The sequence below is a fragment of the Manihot esculenta genome, chromosome 3, assembly GCF_001659605.2.
Source record: "Manihot esculenta cultivar AM560-2 chromosome 3, M.esculenta_v8, whole genome shotgun sequence".
Lineage (NCBI taxonomy): Eukaryota > Viridiplantae > Streptophyta > Magnoliopsida > Malpighiales > Euphorbiaceae > Manihot > Manihot esculenta.
The window spans coordinates 31,751,814-31,768,778 of record NC_035163.2 but is presented as its reverse complement, the minus strand read 5'-3'; the positions used below and the strand labels follow the sequence as shown (position 1 = coordinate 31,768,778).

Sequence of the window (16,965 nt, the reverse complement as noted above, 5' to 3'; positions counted from 1 at the left end):
GACCCCCAGCAGTGAGCCAGCTGCTTCAGAGTCTCTTCAGAGCTAGCCAGAGGTGAGTGGAATAAACTCTAAGTTTTAAAGCAAATTAATGAAATGTTTTAGCATGATTCACGCATCATGAATGCCATGAGATATATTAGGTTGTATGCATTAGAATTCACGAATATGTTGCATTGCATACTTTGTTGTTGATGTGGATGGATGTTGAATGATCCATTAGCCCTTGTATGTCATGATAGCCTATGTGAGTCCAGGTGTGCCTGCTACGGCTCTACGCCCCTGGCACTATGACTGATTATGAAAGTCCGGGTGTGCCTGCTACGGCTCTACGCCCCCGGCATGTATAAGTAAGAAAGATAGGGGCTAAATGGTGACAAGTTCATCCTTGTTGTGAAATGTTTGTGTTATGGCGCATACATGAAAGCATGATTTAAATTGATGTTTTATTATTCTACTCACTGGGCTCTAGTAGCTCACCCCACTCCCTTTATCCCCAGAGTTGCAGGTACAGGATAGATCAGGAAGTCGGCTAGAGTGAAGTTAAGTCATGTATGTTGTAATAGATAGTAGTGGACATGAACATGATGTAATGAGTATTTATGACCATGTAATGTAATGAATGATTTGATGATGTATTGAGGATTATAGTAGTGCTTGACCTAGAGGTGTGTGAATCCCCATTATGTACAGAGTGTTTAATGAGTAATGATGTTAATGACCATGATTATCCAAGCTGATATGTATGATGATGATACCCCATTGGAGTATTTGATGAGGACTCCAGTGTGGGGTTTATGTATGATTTTGTGCATGCACAGGTTTTGCTTGGATAAGAGAAAAGAAAAATTTTTACAGATCATGTATATGTTATTATGTATGGGATTCCACAGGTTTACAGGAGGTATGTAGGCTTGCTACGGGTCCCGGCGGCCTTAAGCCGATCTGGATCCTAGCGCCGGTAACGGGTCGGATTTCCGGGTCGTTACACTGATCCTTCATTCCCAACTCGGCCAAGAGTTGCTCTCTCATCTTGTGCAGCTTTTGGTCTACACTCTCCTCCTCCTGCCTGGGTTTCTTCTCCCGGCGGTACTCCTCTTCCTCCACTTCGCTTCTCGTCCACTTGGTTGTTCCGACAGAATAACTATCGGCCTCGTCATTCTCAATTAACTCCCTCACCCTCCTTCCGTGAACCCTTGCCTCTGGCTCTACTTCTCCGCCCGCTCTCCTGCTTCTCTCTCCTGTTTCTCGGCTGGTTGTTTGAGGAGGATTGAGGGTAGGTTGGTGAGGTTCATTGGTTCTGGGTTCTTCTACCACTGGCAACACATTCACCGGGGTGTTAAGGCCCCTTTGTTGCATCATCTGCCCCAACCAGTGAGCGGTATTTTGTAGTTGGAGGGCCATGGTTTGAAGGTCCTGGTTGGATAGAGCAGCTCCAGGCGCGTTCCCTACCAAGCTTGGCGAGGGGTTGAAGGGAATTGGTGTTTGATTGTTTGGTGTTGTGGGACTGGAAAAAGAGAACTGTTGTCCCTCCTGAGCGGGGCTCAGGTCATTAGGGGTGTTGACAAGATTGTTTTCGTTGTGGTTAGCCATCATGGATCTCAGTGGGTATTGTAAGAGTGAAACTCCAGCAATGAAAAGATCTCCTTCGTTCCCACAGACGGCGCCAATTGATGATCTGAGATCCAGAAAAATAGGGTTTTATAAGGGTTTTGTTAACTTAGAAAAAACTTAGCCCCAGAGGAGAGTGTTTCCTCCCTTTTATCTTCTTTCTTCTCCCTCACGCGAGATGGCCTTTCCGCTATAGGACCACCTACTCCTTGGTGCAGGTCCATACGTACGGATAACTCCAGAACCCTCTCTGTGTCAGGCAAGCATTTAATTCCCTTCGGCGTGCGAGTGGACGGGGCTGCGAAATGACAGGACCCGCAGTCTCTTCTTCTAGTGACCGGGTTTGAGGGAAAAGGACCGAAACTTAGGAAAGGGCTGGCTTTGAGACTGAAATGGGCCGGGTCGATCTGATTCAGTGACTTGAATAGGAGTCCGATCAGGAGAATGAACGGGTTGGGTCTGACTTATTTGGGAGCTTAGGAGCCTCCTGATTGTGAGCTGCTACTATCGGCCCGGTCTCGTATGGGACGGATAAATCCAGCGGTCATCAGTAATTATATTTTAAATATTTAAAAATATATAAAAATATATTACCTTACTGTAATTTGAGACGTGGTAAGTGTTTTTAATTTTTTTATTAAATGTTAATATATATACTTATATGGTATATATATATATTTTAACTTTAATGGATAAAAAGTCTTTTTTTTTTTTTTTTAACCTTTCTCTCCTCAGCCAATCACAATTTTTTCCCTTCGTCCTTAAAAAGTACTAGACATGTTGAGAGCTACATTTCAGTAGAGAATAAATAAATTTTTGTTTTTAATTTATTATAGGAACAAAAAATGATTTGAAAATAGAATGGTGGTTGGGACAAGTCGTCCAACTTGCTGGGAAAAGGATTTGTATGGGAGCAACAAAGAACATGAAATGAGATGGATGGAAGCTCATAGTCACAGTAAGCTAAGCTGTGCTTTTATGGTATAGTGAGGACTGGGGACCTCAACATCGCATAGTATCCAACTGTTTCATAATACCCATTAATTAATTTCTCAACAAATTCAACTGCCAAAGGACAAAGAACAAGTGGGTCTATTGCAGCATTTCCCTTTTCTTTAACTCCTTAATAGAGAGGTGGGTGGACTGGCGACTCAGCTCTGTTATTCAATCTCTGTTTTCATTTTGTTAAATTAAACACCCATGCAAAACTACTACTTACACCAACTCAATCTTAAATACAAACTTAGTAGTAATAATATTACAATTTAGTCCCTTCTCTTACATTTAAGTTGCAAGACCATCCAATATAATAACACAATCCTACATTTTATAATAAAATTAATTTTTTATTAATTTTAGTGGGTATATCATAGAATTGTGCAATGAGATTCGATGATACCATAAACAACAATCTAGAGCTACTAAGTACGGAAGGACAAAACTATGAGAACTTGAATGGTAGACGTGGCATGTCCTATCACCATTGGCAAAATTTCTAAATCATCTCCATCGTTTCACTCCCCACCAGCTTTTATATAGCCAAAAGCCACTGCAAAACCTACAAAACACGACCCTTAGTTGCTAGTTCTCATCAGCTTCTCTCTCTTTCTCGGGAAACAAACGAAAAGAAGAAAAAAACTCCTCTTCTAGTAAAGTAAGCTTAGCCTTGATACTGTTACAGAAAGGATAAAGAAGAAATGGGAAGAGCACCATGCTGTGAGAAAGTGGGATTAAAGAAAGGGAGATGGACGGCTGAAGAAGATGAAATCTTGACAAAATACATTCTAGCCAATGGAGAAGGTTCATGGAGATCACTACCCAAGAATGCAGGTAAACTTTCAAATTGTAAATAATTTAATTTCTAGAACATAACGTAAGAAAAAATGCATACAGATTAAATTATTTTACGATCAAAATGCATTTAATTTCCTTATCTATGATTATGTGTTAAATGGTAAGTGAAAGAATGCTATTTTAGGGTTGCTAAGGTGTGGTAAAAGCTGCAGACTAAGATGGATTAATTACTTAAGAGCTGATTTGAAGAGAGGAAACATCACCAAAGAAGAGGAAGAAACCATTGTTAAGTTGCACACAGCTTTGGGTAACAGGTATCCAAAAATTTTCAACCTTTTCTGTTTATAGTTACAAACCCTTTCTGTTCATCCCACTACAACTAGCATGATTTTGACTTGAAAACCTAAAAGCTTCAGTCAGCTGATATTGGTTGCATAGTAACAAGAAGATAAATTTTGATTCGCTGTAGGATTATCCACATAAAATCACCACCATTGGTTGTAGCATATAATTTTCAAGAATATGACAACAATCGGAAACCAAGCACTATATAAAAGCTACAACATTTCTTTCTTGGATATTTTATAATTTGATTTCTAGTAACTTATTACAAAACATTACAATTCTATCCAACTTCTTTGCAAGAACATGAAACTAACTTGCTCCTTCTTCTCTGAAATCAAAAATAAAATGAAAAATCAGTTATCTGTAACATTATTTATGAATCATCAGCAGCGTTTACACAGACTACAATGGTATTTATTCTGTCACAGATGGTCTTTGATCGCTGCCCATTTGCCAGGAAGAACCGACAACGAGATAAAGAATTACTGGAACTCTCATTTAAGCAGAAAAATTTACAGCTTTTCCAAGCATGGTTCCCTACCCACCGCCGGCACCACCACCGTCTCCATAAACATTGCCAAAATAGCTGGACCACGCAAGTCTAGATCAGCAACCAGAAAAAGACACAAAGAAAACACATCAATATCAGTATCCACCACGCCTAAAACTGAAACGCTGACTGAAGCAGTAGTGCCTGAAGGTTCTGAACCACCACCATCTTCTAATGATAACTCTACAGGATCATTTGACCATGGAAGCCAAATAATGGGTTTGGTCCCAGAGAGCTCCACCAGCGAGCTAAAGGGTTCTTCCTCGTGCATAGATAACGGTGAGAAATTAAATGCAGTAGCAGAATCAGAGAGTTGGGGACCATATGAATGGCTAGACAGTGAAATAAATCGCCTTAAATATGTTCTGGAATGTGAACCTGTGAATCCAAGTGGGGATTTCGATACTATTGATGATAAAGAGAGAGAAGAAAAGAAGGTTGATGAATTAGGGAGAGGAGATGGAGAAGTGATGGGTCCAGAAACAGTGGCTGCAGCAAATGAAAGCTGCAGTAGTAATGGTTGGAGCCCAAACGCAGAAGGTGGGGAATTGTATAATTCTGGATCATCAATATCATTTGATGAAGATTGGTACGATCTGAGCTTTGATTGGGACAGTACAGGATCCATAGATGACAGTGCAATAATAAAGGAACTATGGGACGAAGGTGACAAATTCATGTCATGGTTACGGGGCTAATGACAGTGGATAGTTTTTTTTTTTTTTTTTTTTTTTCCTCTGAAGTGAATTTATATGTATCTGTTTTGTAATTTAGCGATTTGGGAATTTTGAATTGATGAATTTGTTGGCAGTAGGATTGTTCAATCTTTAGAAATTTGTAGTTATCTTGTCATTTTGATTCTTATGATATAGTCTGCTGAGGTGTTCCTGTTTTTTCTTTTTCGTTCTTTAGATTGGCTGTGCTGGGCCTTTTTCAACTGAGACAATTCAATGTTGTCTCTGGTCCTACTCTGTGAATGCAGTCATTTTCCATTAAAAGGCAAAACATTGTGCGATTTGGTTGTTGTGGTAATAAAGTATAATCAATATTTTTCATAAATTAAATATAACCTCTGAATTTTATGTAAATTCTATCATGATCGACTGTTATAGTTATAGATTACAGTGGGTGGAACAGATTTTATAGTTATAGCTATTAATCACGATGGATCTCATATGAATATTTACGATTGTAAAACCTACAATTTATTTCAATGATCAGTAAATAACTAGTACATATATAACGATCCATCGTATTCTATTATTTTTTTTTCCGGGTTCAAAGATTGAGGATTATAAGAAATCGGAAATGGGTGCGCTACCTTGATCTTTTACTTTCTTTTAATGTTTCGCACCTTGGAGCTCCCTATATGGGGGTTCTTTTGATAATTTTTGTTGGAATATACGGAGAAAAGCACTTTATTAAATTTATTAATTATAAAATATTTAAAATTATTTATATCATAATTTAATTATGGAAACATTAAAAATAATAAAGCCACTTTTTTTAAATATTTTTTTTTTCGAATATTTTTTCAGATCTCTTGTATTTAAGCTGAGTGTTGGACGAGTTGCTCTGAATTTTGTGTTCATGGGCCTTACTTAGAGCGGCTCATCTCTGTTAATGAACATTATCTAAGACTAGGATAAAATAAATAAATAAAATAGCGTAAGCCCACTTAAGCAAAAGAAGGCTCCGTTTGGGAAAGGGAAGATTATAGAGGGGGAAGCGAAATTGAATGGAGGGATCCATTCCTTTCCTCCTCCCTTGGTCACTTTCCTCCTTTGGTCTTGCCTTTGTTTACCTTTTCAGTTTCAGATCAATGTACAAGATAATACTGATACATCCACGCCATACAAAGCTGAAACAACAGTCTACACTACAAAAAAATTCAGAAAGAAGTTTCCAGAGTACAATCATTCGAAAGTGGCCTCTCCAGCCTTTCATTATAGTGATTTTACAGAGTATGAACAATTCACTGACCCACAAGGCAACGAATGAAGCAATAATTTGAGCAAAGAAATGAAAAATCTTGCAGATACAAGAACCCAAGTAACAGATGAGAGGATTCTATATAAACTGGAGGTGGAAAGGAAATGTCACGTTTACAGCTTATCCTCCAGCTCCTTCTCCCCTTTGAAGTCCAGCCACTTTATCCACCCCGCATCTGCAATTGATCCAACTTCAATCATAAAATTGCCAAGCATACTTCTTCAGCTATAGGCATCAGGATTGAAAGACATCAGCAACCACCTCATCAAGCAGGCTACTATATATTTGGCCCTCAATATCCATTCCAAGTATAGACGCATCAACTTCAAAGTCCAGCCATCTTCCGTGTTGACTGCTCATGTCCTTATCTACAAGCTCATCCACCATGCAATCCCCCATGTCTTTCCATGCTGAGATCTCCTTTAGCACTTCTTCTGCTAGCCGATCTTTTCGTCTCACCATTGTCACTCCTTTGGTCCATGCTTTATATCCGCCACCAACATAGCGCCTACATCTTTTGTCCAAACATTCATTCACACAGTCAAAAAATACCTTTCGTTCTAGCCTAGCCTCAACACCATCACTGACCAGTCCACCCTTTTGACTTTCCAACTGGTTGAAGAGAAGTGGGCTTGTGATCTCACGAGCCCAACCCAGTGCAAATTCCTGAAACGTAAATTCCAGATTAAAGAGTATCTTCTGCACATATTCTATTTCCCACTTGGTTGATTTCACTAGATTCATCACTGGTAAGGTATTTGCATGCTTCCAGGCTGTAGTACCAGCAGATTTTGAAGAAGCAGAGTCTGATAAATCTGTATCAGCATCAACATAATGAAACTTATTTGAAAAACTTGAACCAAGAATTTCCTGAGCTTGAATAGACGAACATTGCTTGCTTCCTGCAAGTACATTGTTAGCATTTACACATTCTGGACTAGACAGCATCAGCATATAATATATAGAAAAAAAAAACCTTATACTTAAGAATAACTATATCCTATAGGCAGCTCTTACCTTCGGCACTGCTACACTCTGTGCTGTCCAAGGAGCTGCTACTTTCAGTTGAAAAGAAAGTCTCAAGAACAGAGACTGGACTAGGACGTGTACGATCAAGAAGATTTCTGGAATCATCTGATTTGCTGCTGCACTCTTCCAGCTCATCAACGCCCTAACATATTACAGTTACATCAATTACTTCAAGCTGGAAATACGGAGAAGTTAAATTTGAATACTGCAAAACTGAAGAGGGGGGAGGGGGTGGGATGAGGAAAAGAAGGAAGATGGATAGGATTGAGTAAAGGATGCAAATGCAAGACACAAGAAGCTCATATATAATCAAATTGAGAACGAGGTTAATTCATTGAATTAAATAGCTTCATTAATTGCAGAATGAAAGAAAGAAAATTAAAAGAGAGAGGTCAGCTATTAGGACGCAATCACTCGAAACACAAGCTCTTGAATAGCTTTGCAAAGAGTATTCCGAGTTCTAGAATCATAGCATCAACATTCAAAAACATGTAAATACAAAACTATGTCTATGACTAGAAATTAAATATACACAAGGTCAATGTATCCACTATCTAGAAGCAAAAAGTTCAATACTGAAATAACATAATATACTTTTATAACTAATAGTTAAAACTTCACAGTTATGTACCTGAAACATCTGTTTCGATCTGAGTGCCATGGGATCAGTTGAGAATACATTAGAATCACCACTGCTACTCAATTTACCTACCAGCAACATATTTTGATCCGTGTTATTGTGCAACCTTGGAGTAGTGCTGCCTGAATTAATTGTGGGTGACAGATCTTGCAGAAACGATGGAGAAAAAGTGGATCCTATTTTGCCAGAATTGTGCCTAGAAGACTCCATGCTGTTAGTTAATTCTCTTAATTTCTGTTCCAGAAGAGCGCTCAAAGCATCTCCTCCTATCACATTATGCCCCACTGAAGATGATTTAATACTATCTGTATCAAGCAATAATCTCTTGCTCCTTTTATCCATGCAAAAACTGCCGCTTTCCTTCAGTTGACCAGATGTTTCATAATCAGGCATATATCTCAAGGGAGCTGTAAATGTAAATGAAACGACATCCATGCCTTTGCTCTTGCTATCTTCTGCACAATTAAAGTGCCTATCAATGGTTCTATTTGATTCAATTTCTTTCTGATTCTTGTCAATTAACTTATTATCAACTGCATGATTTTTCTCAAGATGCAAGTTCCTATCAATTGATCGCTTCTTCCTGGGAATATGCTTTGTACTATAATTCGAAAGCCCCATTTCACTATCCGTCACATCTGAGCCCAATTTCCTGGTTCCTATTTTGGAGCGAACAGTTTTAGCTGAAGTATTATATGGCACAGAAGAAGAATTCCCAGTCAAAGCCTTTCTGCCCTGCAAGTGGGAACCTACTGCAGGCTTTGAAGGCTTGTCTTTATCTATGTGGCCATTTTGTTTCTGATTGTTCTGCCTGAGCACTCCAGAAGCAACATGCCCAGTAGAGTTTTTGGGAAACCTCCTGTGACTATTAGGTTGACTAGTGAAGGTCTGGCTGGACATAACTTCACAATGGTCTCCATGGCCTACCAAGCCTCGATTGCCACCTGAATTCGTACTTTCTCTTTTCTGAACATTGACCTTCGCTTGAATTGCCAGTGAAACGGACTTTCCCTTATTTTTTAAACCAGAACCTTCTTCTGTCTCAGGAAAAGCCCTAATAGATTTTGTTTCCACTGAACTATTCCAGCTTTTGTTCAAAGACTGCCCCTTAAGATACTTGGCAGCATTTGACTCAACCGGTCTTCTAGTAGATGGTTCAGCAAGCCTGGATGTTTTATTAGGAGCTTCCACTTTTTCTTTCAAATTTCGAGCTTTCAGGGATGCTGCTGAGGACCCAACCAGTGGCGTTTTCTGTGCAACCTCCAGCTTTTCTTTAAGATCCCGTACTTTTAAGGGGACTGAAGAAGATCCAATTGAAACTTTGGACTTAGTAGCTTGTGGACTAGGTTCAATAATTCTTGCAGCTGCTTCCATTATGTGAGCAGCAGTTTTACTTGGAACAAAGCCAGGACCCTTAATAGGGGATAAAAGTTTATGATGTGTAATTGGAATTGATTTAGCTGATTTTGGAGGCAAAATTTCAGTTTGGAACTTTTCAATACGTCTACTTAACACCTGAGGTTTTGAGTCCAGAAAGTTCAGAGGACAGCCATCTTCCTTTTTAACCAGATTTCCAGAGTACATGATTTGAGGGTCATGATAATATTCAGAATGTTTCCTCCGCTGAGAAGCCTCCATGAGAGATTGAGTATCCAAAAATGGGGTAGCATTGGGGTCAGAACTGGACGTGGGCAACGAATCTAATCCCATAAGCCTGGCTACTACTCCAGGGGCTTTAGCTCCACATCCATCATCATCTGTTACTGATGAAGCACAACTGTAATCACTACTCCCTCTAATACTTGATCCTGCTCCAGTTTCATCCTCATCCATCTGCAGATGTTACCACAACTTAGATACATCATCTAAAAAAAATTCAATAACAAGATAAACAATAAAAGACAACAAAATGTCTGACCAGATGAAGCCTAGTCATTGGCAAGTTCCCATTGCTCCTCTTTCCTTGTTTTGAAGGTACTACCAAGCAACAAAAAGTGGATCCATAATCAACGCTAAAGAGGCTAACATTTCTTTTTTATATATTAGATTCACATAGAAGAACTTATACCTGGTAAATCTGATTTGCTTGAGAACAACTTCTTCCGAGATTTTGCGGTCCAGTCAAACAGCTGGAAAAATCCACCTACATAACTTCCATTCTTTGAGCCTTCTTTCTCAACCCCCATTTTCTAGAGAAAAGGATGATTCTAGTTCTATGAGCAAAAAGAATGAGATGAAAGAGGAGGTTTGTCCATCTGCAACTTAACCAAAAAACATGTTAATTTTCCACATATAAATGGCATTCCTTTATGCATTGTTTTAGAAATTTCAAATCATTAAACAAACTCATAAGAATTTTTTTTGAAGACTATATCTTGCATTCCTAGATTTAAATCATAATCTAGGATGACTGAAATTTTCATGCCTCACTGGATTTTCTTCAGGGAAAGCCATTCATATGGCAATGAAAAGGTGGAATAGTTCCATCAAAAGCATTTCAAATTTGATTAAATTAATTCTCCAATTTATTATTGTCATTTGACTTTTAAAATCCACCCTCCATAAAATCAAATTCTATTACCTGAGAAGTAAGAGCACTCAAACAGCCACTGAAAAACTTCAATAACTGATCAGTCAAATCAATCAAGATATATATGCAAAATTACTACAAATTTACATTAGTCTAAGTTTAATGCTATTGTCATCACCATAGCACCTCAACCTACACCAGATCATCACTGCCACTTATAATCCCTACAATTCTAACACCCTCATAAAGCCAGTTACAGCACTGCAAATCACCATGACTTAGCTCTCCATTATCACTATGCTGTGAGAACCGCTGTGTCCCACCCACTCCATAAGATTGCTCCCCCCACCTTTGATTGTAATACTCCACCTTCAACTCTTTGTTTTTGCATTTTCTTTACGACCTCAACACCCTAACCTGTCATAAATTTTTTATATTTGATTTGCCTTAATTTGAATTCCCCTCATGTTTGTTGAGTTTTCTATATCACTAGCTGAATAAAAGAACTTGATTAAATTAATTGCACTGCTACAAGTTTACAAAATAAAAATAACCAAATTTAAGGCAGAATTTGAGGATGACTTAAACGGAAAACAAGTGGTATAAAATTACTTCTTTCACTGCATCTATCAAATTTGTTGAAGCAAGTAGCACCAATGCACTAGCGCAAGTCAACTGCAGATTTCAATTTTCCCGATCCGACACAGGATTTTCTCAACACTCAAACAGATGCTCCAAATAGTAATAAATTAGGATAACCAACTAGAACCCGGAAAAGCATTTAAAGTCAACAAAACAAAACAACATACAAATGTGGCTAAATAGCAACCTTTATTTCAGCGTTTATGTTCTAAGGAACCAATACAAATCACGTCCATTCTAATCGCATGCCCAAAATAATCAGAAAACCCAAAAAACTAACAGAAAAATTAGAACTTACATCTAAACAATGAGAGGGAAACCAGGTAAACCCTGGGGATCCTCCTGTCCTCCTCTATTTGTTTCACTGTCCCTCTCCAATAAATTGCAACCAATATTTGGGGGGTTAGGGTTTACGCTGAGAAATGGATAGAGAAAAACCCAATAATCAAAACCAAGTAATAAGAATTATGCAGAGATTTATGGGAGAGAGTGAAGATTGTAGGTGAGAGAGAAGAAAGAAAGCTAAGAGCGAGTGTGTAGTTCAAATGCATTAAATAAAACCATAAATACATATATTTGCTTATTAAAAGGCAAAAGTTCTAACGTCTCTTTGGAAGAGTAGGGATTCAAATTTCCAAACGAGGAACTTCCCCCACTTAGCTGGGTAGTTAGTGATAAAGCTACAGCACGGTGACCACAGCGCAGTGATTAATCAATAAGGACGTGGTCCTGGAGTGAAGATTATCTCTCAAAACAACGCGTGTCAATTGCGAATTGGGGAGTGTACAGTTTTATGTGCACCTAAAAAATAGTTTAAAATTTTTTAAATTATTATAATTTGAATCTTTTATCTCCCATGAAAAACAATAATAACAAAAAATGGCCTCTTTTCTTCCACATGTAAAGAATTAAATAAAAGTGAAAATGTGTTAATAATCTTATTAAATTATACATTTCGTGAGCGATAATTTATTTTATGTTGTAGGGTTATAAGTTTAAACATTGCCGATCACAATTAATCCATTTGGCCACACATTTTCTTACACATCAAAATTAAGAACACAAAAAAAAAAATTGCCTAATTTCTGAGTACTCCATAAGCAAGAAATTTCCTAATTCCTTCCACGAGAGCCCACCTATCATTCTTATACTTGTTGTTATCGTTTGAGACTTAAATCTTGATTTTTGATGATAAAAAAAATATAAAAACATAAAAAATAAAAAAATTTATATATTTAGATCGATTTTTTGAAAATCGTGTTTGGTCTCGAAAGATAAAATTTTTTATTTATAATGAGTTATAAAAAAGAGAACAACCACGCAAGTACAAGTTCGATTGTAGATCAACAATGGTAAAAAAAATAATAATTTTGGCGCTTTTTTTTTTGCGCACTTTTTCACACCCAAAACAAAGGAGAATGACCGTTTTTTAAATAATAGACTCAACTACCTTGACTCCCATATAAAAGACTGAAAAACCCATCAGTTCTTTTAAATGAAGCCGGATAAACAAAACGTCGTCGTTTCTCTTAATTTTCTCAGACGTTATGAGTACTTTAAAGAATTCGTGGATTTTGAGCTTTCGAACACTTCGGTCCTTCTTTCATCATGTCTATTTTACTTTGCCCTACTTCCATCAAACAAGTTGGCTCTTCTTTCTAGTAGATCGTCTACTGGTTGTTTGATTTTTCTTTGTTTTTGTCCAAAAAAAGAATTCAAGCATCAATCATTCAATTCTCCATCGTGCTTGAACTTCTTCAATACATGTGAATCCTCATTCTTTCTTCAATCTGACACTCTTCATTTTCAGTCAGCCTCAACAAGCTCAACATCCTTTTGAACTTGTTGATAGGTAAAGCCTTAGTGAGTGTATCGGCATGGTTTTCTTCTGTGTGAATTTTTAAAATCTTGACAACGCTTTGAGAATTCTAAAATATATCCACTATCTCTTGTTTAATTCTGAGCTCTTTCATCAGACCTTTTAACCAGATTTTCTATTTAATGGCTTCTGTCAATGCCATATACTCAGCCTCTAATCTCTATGGTCGAAAGAACAACGTCATGCTGCAGATTGGATCTTCAGCCTACAACATTTCCACCAATAGTGAATACATATCCTGACACCGACCTCCTTTTGTCCAAATCAACTGCATAATCAAAATCACAAACCTCTAACTTTCAGACTTAATTCCCTAATATAATTGAGTTTCAGCTTCTTTGTTCCTCTAATGTACCAGAGTACCCATTTCATAGCATTTCAGTGATCTCTTTCTGGTTTGCTCATGAACCTGTTGAAGACTCCAACTGGATAAGCCAAATCAGGTTTTGTTCCAATCGCCACAAAATGTCTTGAGTTACCGTCTCGCTTTAGGAAGTCTCCAGAAAAATAAAAATCATTTGGAATATCTGCGGAGAAACAGAACACTATATGGATCTGCCCCGTGTTGCAAAGTGATCTTCACGTTAGGCGCGCTTCATCCTGTGCTCCTTTTTATTTTTGCTTGGCAGGGCATTCAGGCTTCACTAGCCCTGTGCGAGTCTTCAGGCTTCTAGGCTACTTAAGCCTTACGAGTCTTCGAGCCTTCGGGCTTTTCTTCTTACCTTACAAGCTTCTGAGATTCGAGCTCTCATTTCTGCCTTGCAAGCTTCTGAGCTCTCCTTCTTGCCTTGAAAGCTTCTGAATATCCAAGCTCTCCTTCCTGAGCTTTTGAACAACTGGCGTCCCTTAATGAGCATATGGGCTCCATCAGTGCTGCGAGTATCCCGGGCACATCAGCCCTTTCGAGCTTCTAGGTGTTCTCTGGCCCTCCAACAGCTCATTCTGCCAATAGCTCTCATGCTCCACAACTCATCCCGCTTGGCTTGGCAGGTCGTCCCAGTCATTCCGACTTCAACAGTCTCACCTGCTCCGCAACTTATCCAAAGCTTGGTTTGGCAAGTCGTCCCAGCCATTCTAACTTCAGCAGTCTCGCCTGCTCCGCAACTTATCCTGTTTGGCTTGTCAGGTCGTCCCATCCAGTCTGTCCTTAGCAGACTAGCTCGTCCGCCAGACTCCAAAACCTTGCCCTACCTACAAATTTGGCCATGACTTCCTCGTCCTTGAATTTCAATCTTTTTTGTAAATGTGAAGACAAAATCTACAATCTTAGCCTCATTATATCTTGAAGGAGGTTTGATTTCTCTTCTACCTCTATCCCTTGTAAGTATATAATCACTAAGATCTTCTTGCTCGGAATCCACCTCTTCCTCTGGCCTTTATCCCGATTCTGTATCTTCAGCGTTCTCGGATTCATCATCTAAAAAGATGTCATTCTCTTTAGATCCTGATGAATTCTCAGTTGTTCTCTGAGAAACTACAACTTGATCTTTAGTCCTTTTGTTGTTCTTGTTCTGCAATGTAGGAACTTAAAGAGTAACAATCTCCTTTTCTGGGATTTGCCCTATAACCTCTTTTTCTTTCTCTTTCTACAGGTCCTTGAACACTTGTTCTTCATTGAATTTGACATATCTGCTAATGACATACTTCTTATTCTCCAGTACTCATACCTTGTAACCTTTGACTCTTTGGGGATATCCAATGAATATTTCCTTTCTTGCTCTTAGCAATAGTTTACCCTAATCTGTATGAATATAAATAAATCACACAACCAAACCTTCTCAAGTATGAATAAGAAGGCTCAGTCTCTGACCACATCTGTTTTGGAACACTGAACTCTATAGCAGTAGATGGAGACTTATTGATTAGGTACACACATGTAGATGCAGCTTCAGCCTAGAAATTCTGTGACAAACCCGACTCACTGAGCAAGCTTCTGACCTTTTCCATTATTGTCCTATTAATTGTGGTGTATAAGCACATGTTATATGCCTCCGGATTCCCTGCTTCTTGCAAAATAAATCAAACCTTTGATTATATAATTCAAGACCATTGTATGTCCTTAATGTTTTGATCTTCTTTCATATCTGATTCTCCACTAAGTATTTTCATTCCACAAACTTCTCAAAGGCTTCATCATTTGATTTCAAAAAAAGAATCCAAATCTTCCTCGAGTAATCATCAACAAAAGAGATGAAATACTGACATTTTGACAGAGAAAAATGAATATTTGGTGATCTCCATAAATCTTAGTAAATGTAGTCAATAATTCTCTTTATTGTATGCTTACCAGTTTCAAAAGATAATCTATGAGATTTACCAAGGACATGACTTTCACAGAAATCTAGAGATAATAGTTTGGTACCTTGAAGCAGTCCCTTTTTTACCAAAGTCTCTATTTCCTTCTGACTCATGTGTCTAAGCCTGCTATGCCAAAGACAGGTTTGATCCTGAGTAGCCTCAGATGGATTTGTTTCACTAGAAACTGTTTTGCTTTGCAAAACATATAGATCTTCTATCAGCTCTCCTTTCATTATAACCCTGCAACCATTGACAATCTTTATTATGCCTTTCTTAGCCTTACAGCGGCAATCCTACAATTCCAATGCGCTAAGAGAAATAAGGTTTCTCTTGAGTTTAGGAATGTATCTCACTTGAGTTAACATCACAATAAAGATATCATGAATCATGATCCTCACTATTCCAACTCCTTTGATGTTGTAGGTTGTGTTGTTTCCCATCTTGACTTTGCCTCCTTCTCTTTCTTCAAATGTGGCAAACCATTTTTTTTCTCAGGGTCATGTGGAATGTGTAATCTAAATCCAATATCCACAGTTTTTTAATCTTTAATTCAGTGATAATCTTGCATATTGTTGTTTGCAATTGCTGCTTCACCCTTCTCATTCTGAGAACCCTTTTAATTGTTTTTCTTCGAGTAATAGTCTGTAATACCCGGCTAGACTCCGGTATCAGAATTCCTACCGTCCGATGGAATCTCGGATGTCGAAAACTTCTAGAAGGGTAAAATCATGTTTTTATAAAATGTTTTAACGTATTTTATGAATTTAAGCAAAAAGGAATTGAGTTTTTAAATGAAAAAGACCAAGGAGGCATTTCCAGGTTCGGCCGCCGAACCTCTAGGTCAGCCGCCGAACATTGGATGGTTTAGGGAGGCAAGTTAGGCTTTCGAAAATCTCAAAGGTTCGGCCGCCGAACCTCATGTTCGGCCACCGAACTTGCATGAGATGTGGGGGCACATTCGGCTGCCGAAAGGTGGTCTGCCAGCCCTATATAAGAGCTCCATGGCCGAAACGGGCGAGTTTTCTCCCCATTTTCGGCCACAGTGAGTTCATGCTCTCCTTTGGTTCGTTTTTGATGTTTTTCCTTCGATCTTTCATGTTTTAATAAGCTTTATGTTGATTTGAAGAGATTTGAGTAAAAAGAGCAAGTTTGGAAGCTTGGAGACCAAAGAGTGGATTTCTCCCTACCTCCAAGCTAGGACCGTCTTTCCTCTCGATCTTCAAGAGGTAAGCTTAGATCCAACCTTTCTTGCATGTTTTAAACTAGTTTTATGAAGATCTATGGGGTAGAAATGCATGATAGGTTATGGTTATGTTTTTGAGTTTATGTATGTTTATGAACAATGTGGGTTGTTTGATGTGTTGTAGATGGGGTTTAGGATAGTTTGAAGCCCCTAGGAGCTTGTATGCATGTTGTAGAATAGGAGAATGCATGATGGAATGTGTTGGGAGGCGTTTATGCATGTTGAGCTGAGTTTCTGCCCTTTTGGGAGAAACCAGGTTCGGCAGCCGAAGGTTCTTTCGGCCACCGAACCTGCCTGTGGTAGCATGAATCGGCTGCCGAACCCTGCCCCTGAAAGATAACTTTCGGCTCTGGAAGGGACTTTCGGCCGCCGAAGGTGCCGCCGAACATGCATGAGTTTCGTCTCTGGAGGGAAC

The 16,965-nt window shown here is 38.5% G+C and overlaps 2 protein-coding genes across 3 annotated transcripts; one reads left to right on the top strand and one right to left on the bottom strand.

The window, feature by feature from the left end:
• The first annotated feature begins 3,141 nt into the window (after positions 1 to 3,141).
• LOC110612325 (transcription factor MYB111) lies at positions 3,142 to 5,190 on the top strand. The gene is made up of 3 exons (XM_021753078.2): positions 3,142 to 3,438; positions 3,587 to 3,716; positions 4,176 to 5,190. The coding sequence occupies exons 1-3, from the start codon at positions 3,306 to 3,308 to the stop codon at positions 4,993 to 4,995; spliced, it is 1,083 nt and encodes a 360-aa protein (XP_021608770.1). The 5' UTR covers positions 3,142 to 3,305; the 3' UTR covers positions 4,996 to 5,190.
• A 997-nt stretch (positions 5,191 to 6,187) lies between these two features.
• On the bottom strand, positions 6,188 to 11,748 carry LOC110610546. Of its 2 annotated transcripts, none has more exons than XM_021750518.2 (6): positions 11,429 to 11,748; positions 10,027 to 10,219; positions 9,877 to 9,935; positions 7,950 to 9,791; positions 7,307 to 7,460; positions 6,188 to 7,191 (listed from the first exon to the last, which is right to left on the bottom strand). In XM_021750518.2, exons 2-6 carry the CDS (start codon positions 10,142 to 10,144, stop codon positions 6,524 to 6,526), a joined length of 2,841 nt encoding a protein of 946 aa, XP_021606210.1. In that variant the 5' UTR covers positions 10,145 to 10,219; positions 11,429 to 11,748; the 3' UTR covers positions 6,188 to 6,523. The 2 variants fall into 2 exon arrangements, with proteins under 2 accessions (XP_021606210.1, XP_021606209.1); XM_021750517.2 differs by having other exon boundaries at positions 10,027 to 10,213.
• Positions 11,749 to 16,965: the final 5,217 nt, after the last annotated feature.

What these genes read in the sequence shown, in the direction of transcription:
- LOC110612325 (XM_021753078.2), top strand. Translation starts at nt 3,306, where the DNA reads ATGGGAAGAGCACCATGCTGTGAGAAAGTGGGATTAAAGAAAGGGAGA. An exon ending in ATCACTACCCAAGAATGCAG is followed by an intron (nt 3,439 to 3,586) that starts GTAAACTTTCAA and finishes ATGCTATTTTAG; the next exon opens with GGTTGCTAAGGTGTGGTAAA. An exon ending in CACACAGCTTTGGGTAACAG is followed by an intron (nt 3,717 to 4,175) that starts GTATCCAAAAAT and finishes ATTCTGTCACAG; the next exon opens with ATGGTCTTTGATCGCTGCCC.
- LOC110610546 (XM_021750518.2), bottom strand. Translation starts at nt 10,144, where the DNA reads ATGGGGGTTGAGAAAGAAGGCTCAAAGAATGGAAGTTATGTAGGTGGA. An exon ending in AAGCAAATCAGATTTACCAG is followed by an intron (nt 9,936 to 10,026) that starts GTATAAGTTCTT and finishes GTTGCTTGGTAG; the next exon opens with TACCTTCAAAACAAGGAAAG. An exon ending in CAATGACTAGGCTTCATCTG is followed by an intron (nt 9,792 to 9,876) that starts GTCAGACATTTT and finishes TAACATCTGCAG; the next exon opens with ATGGATGAGGATGAAACTGG.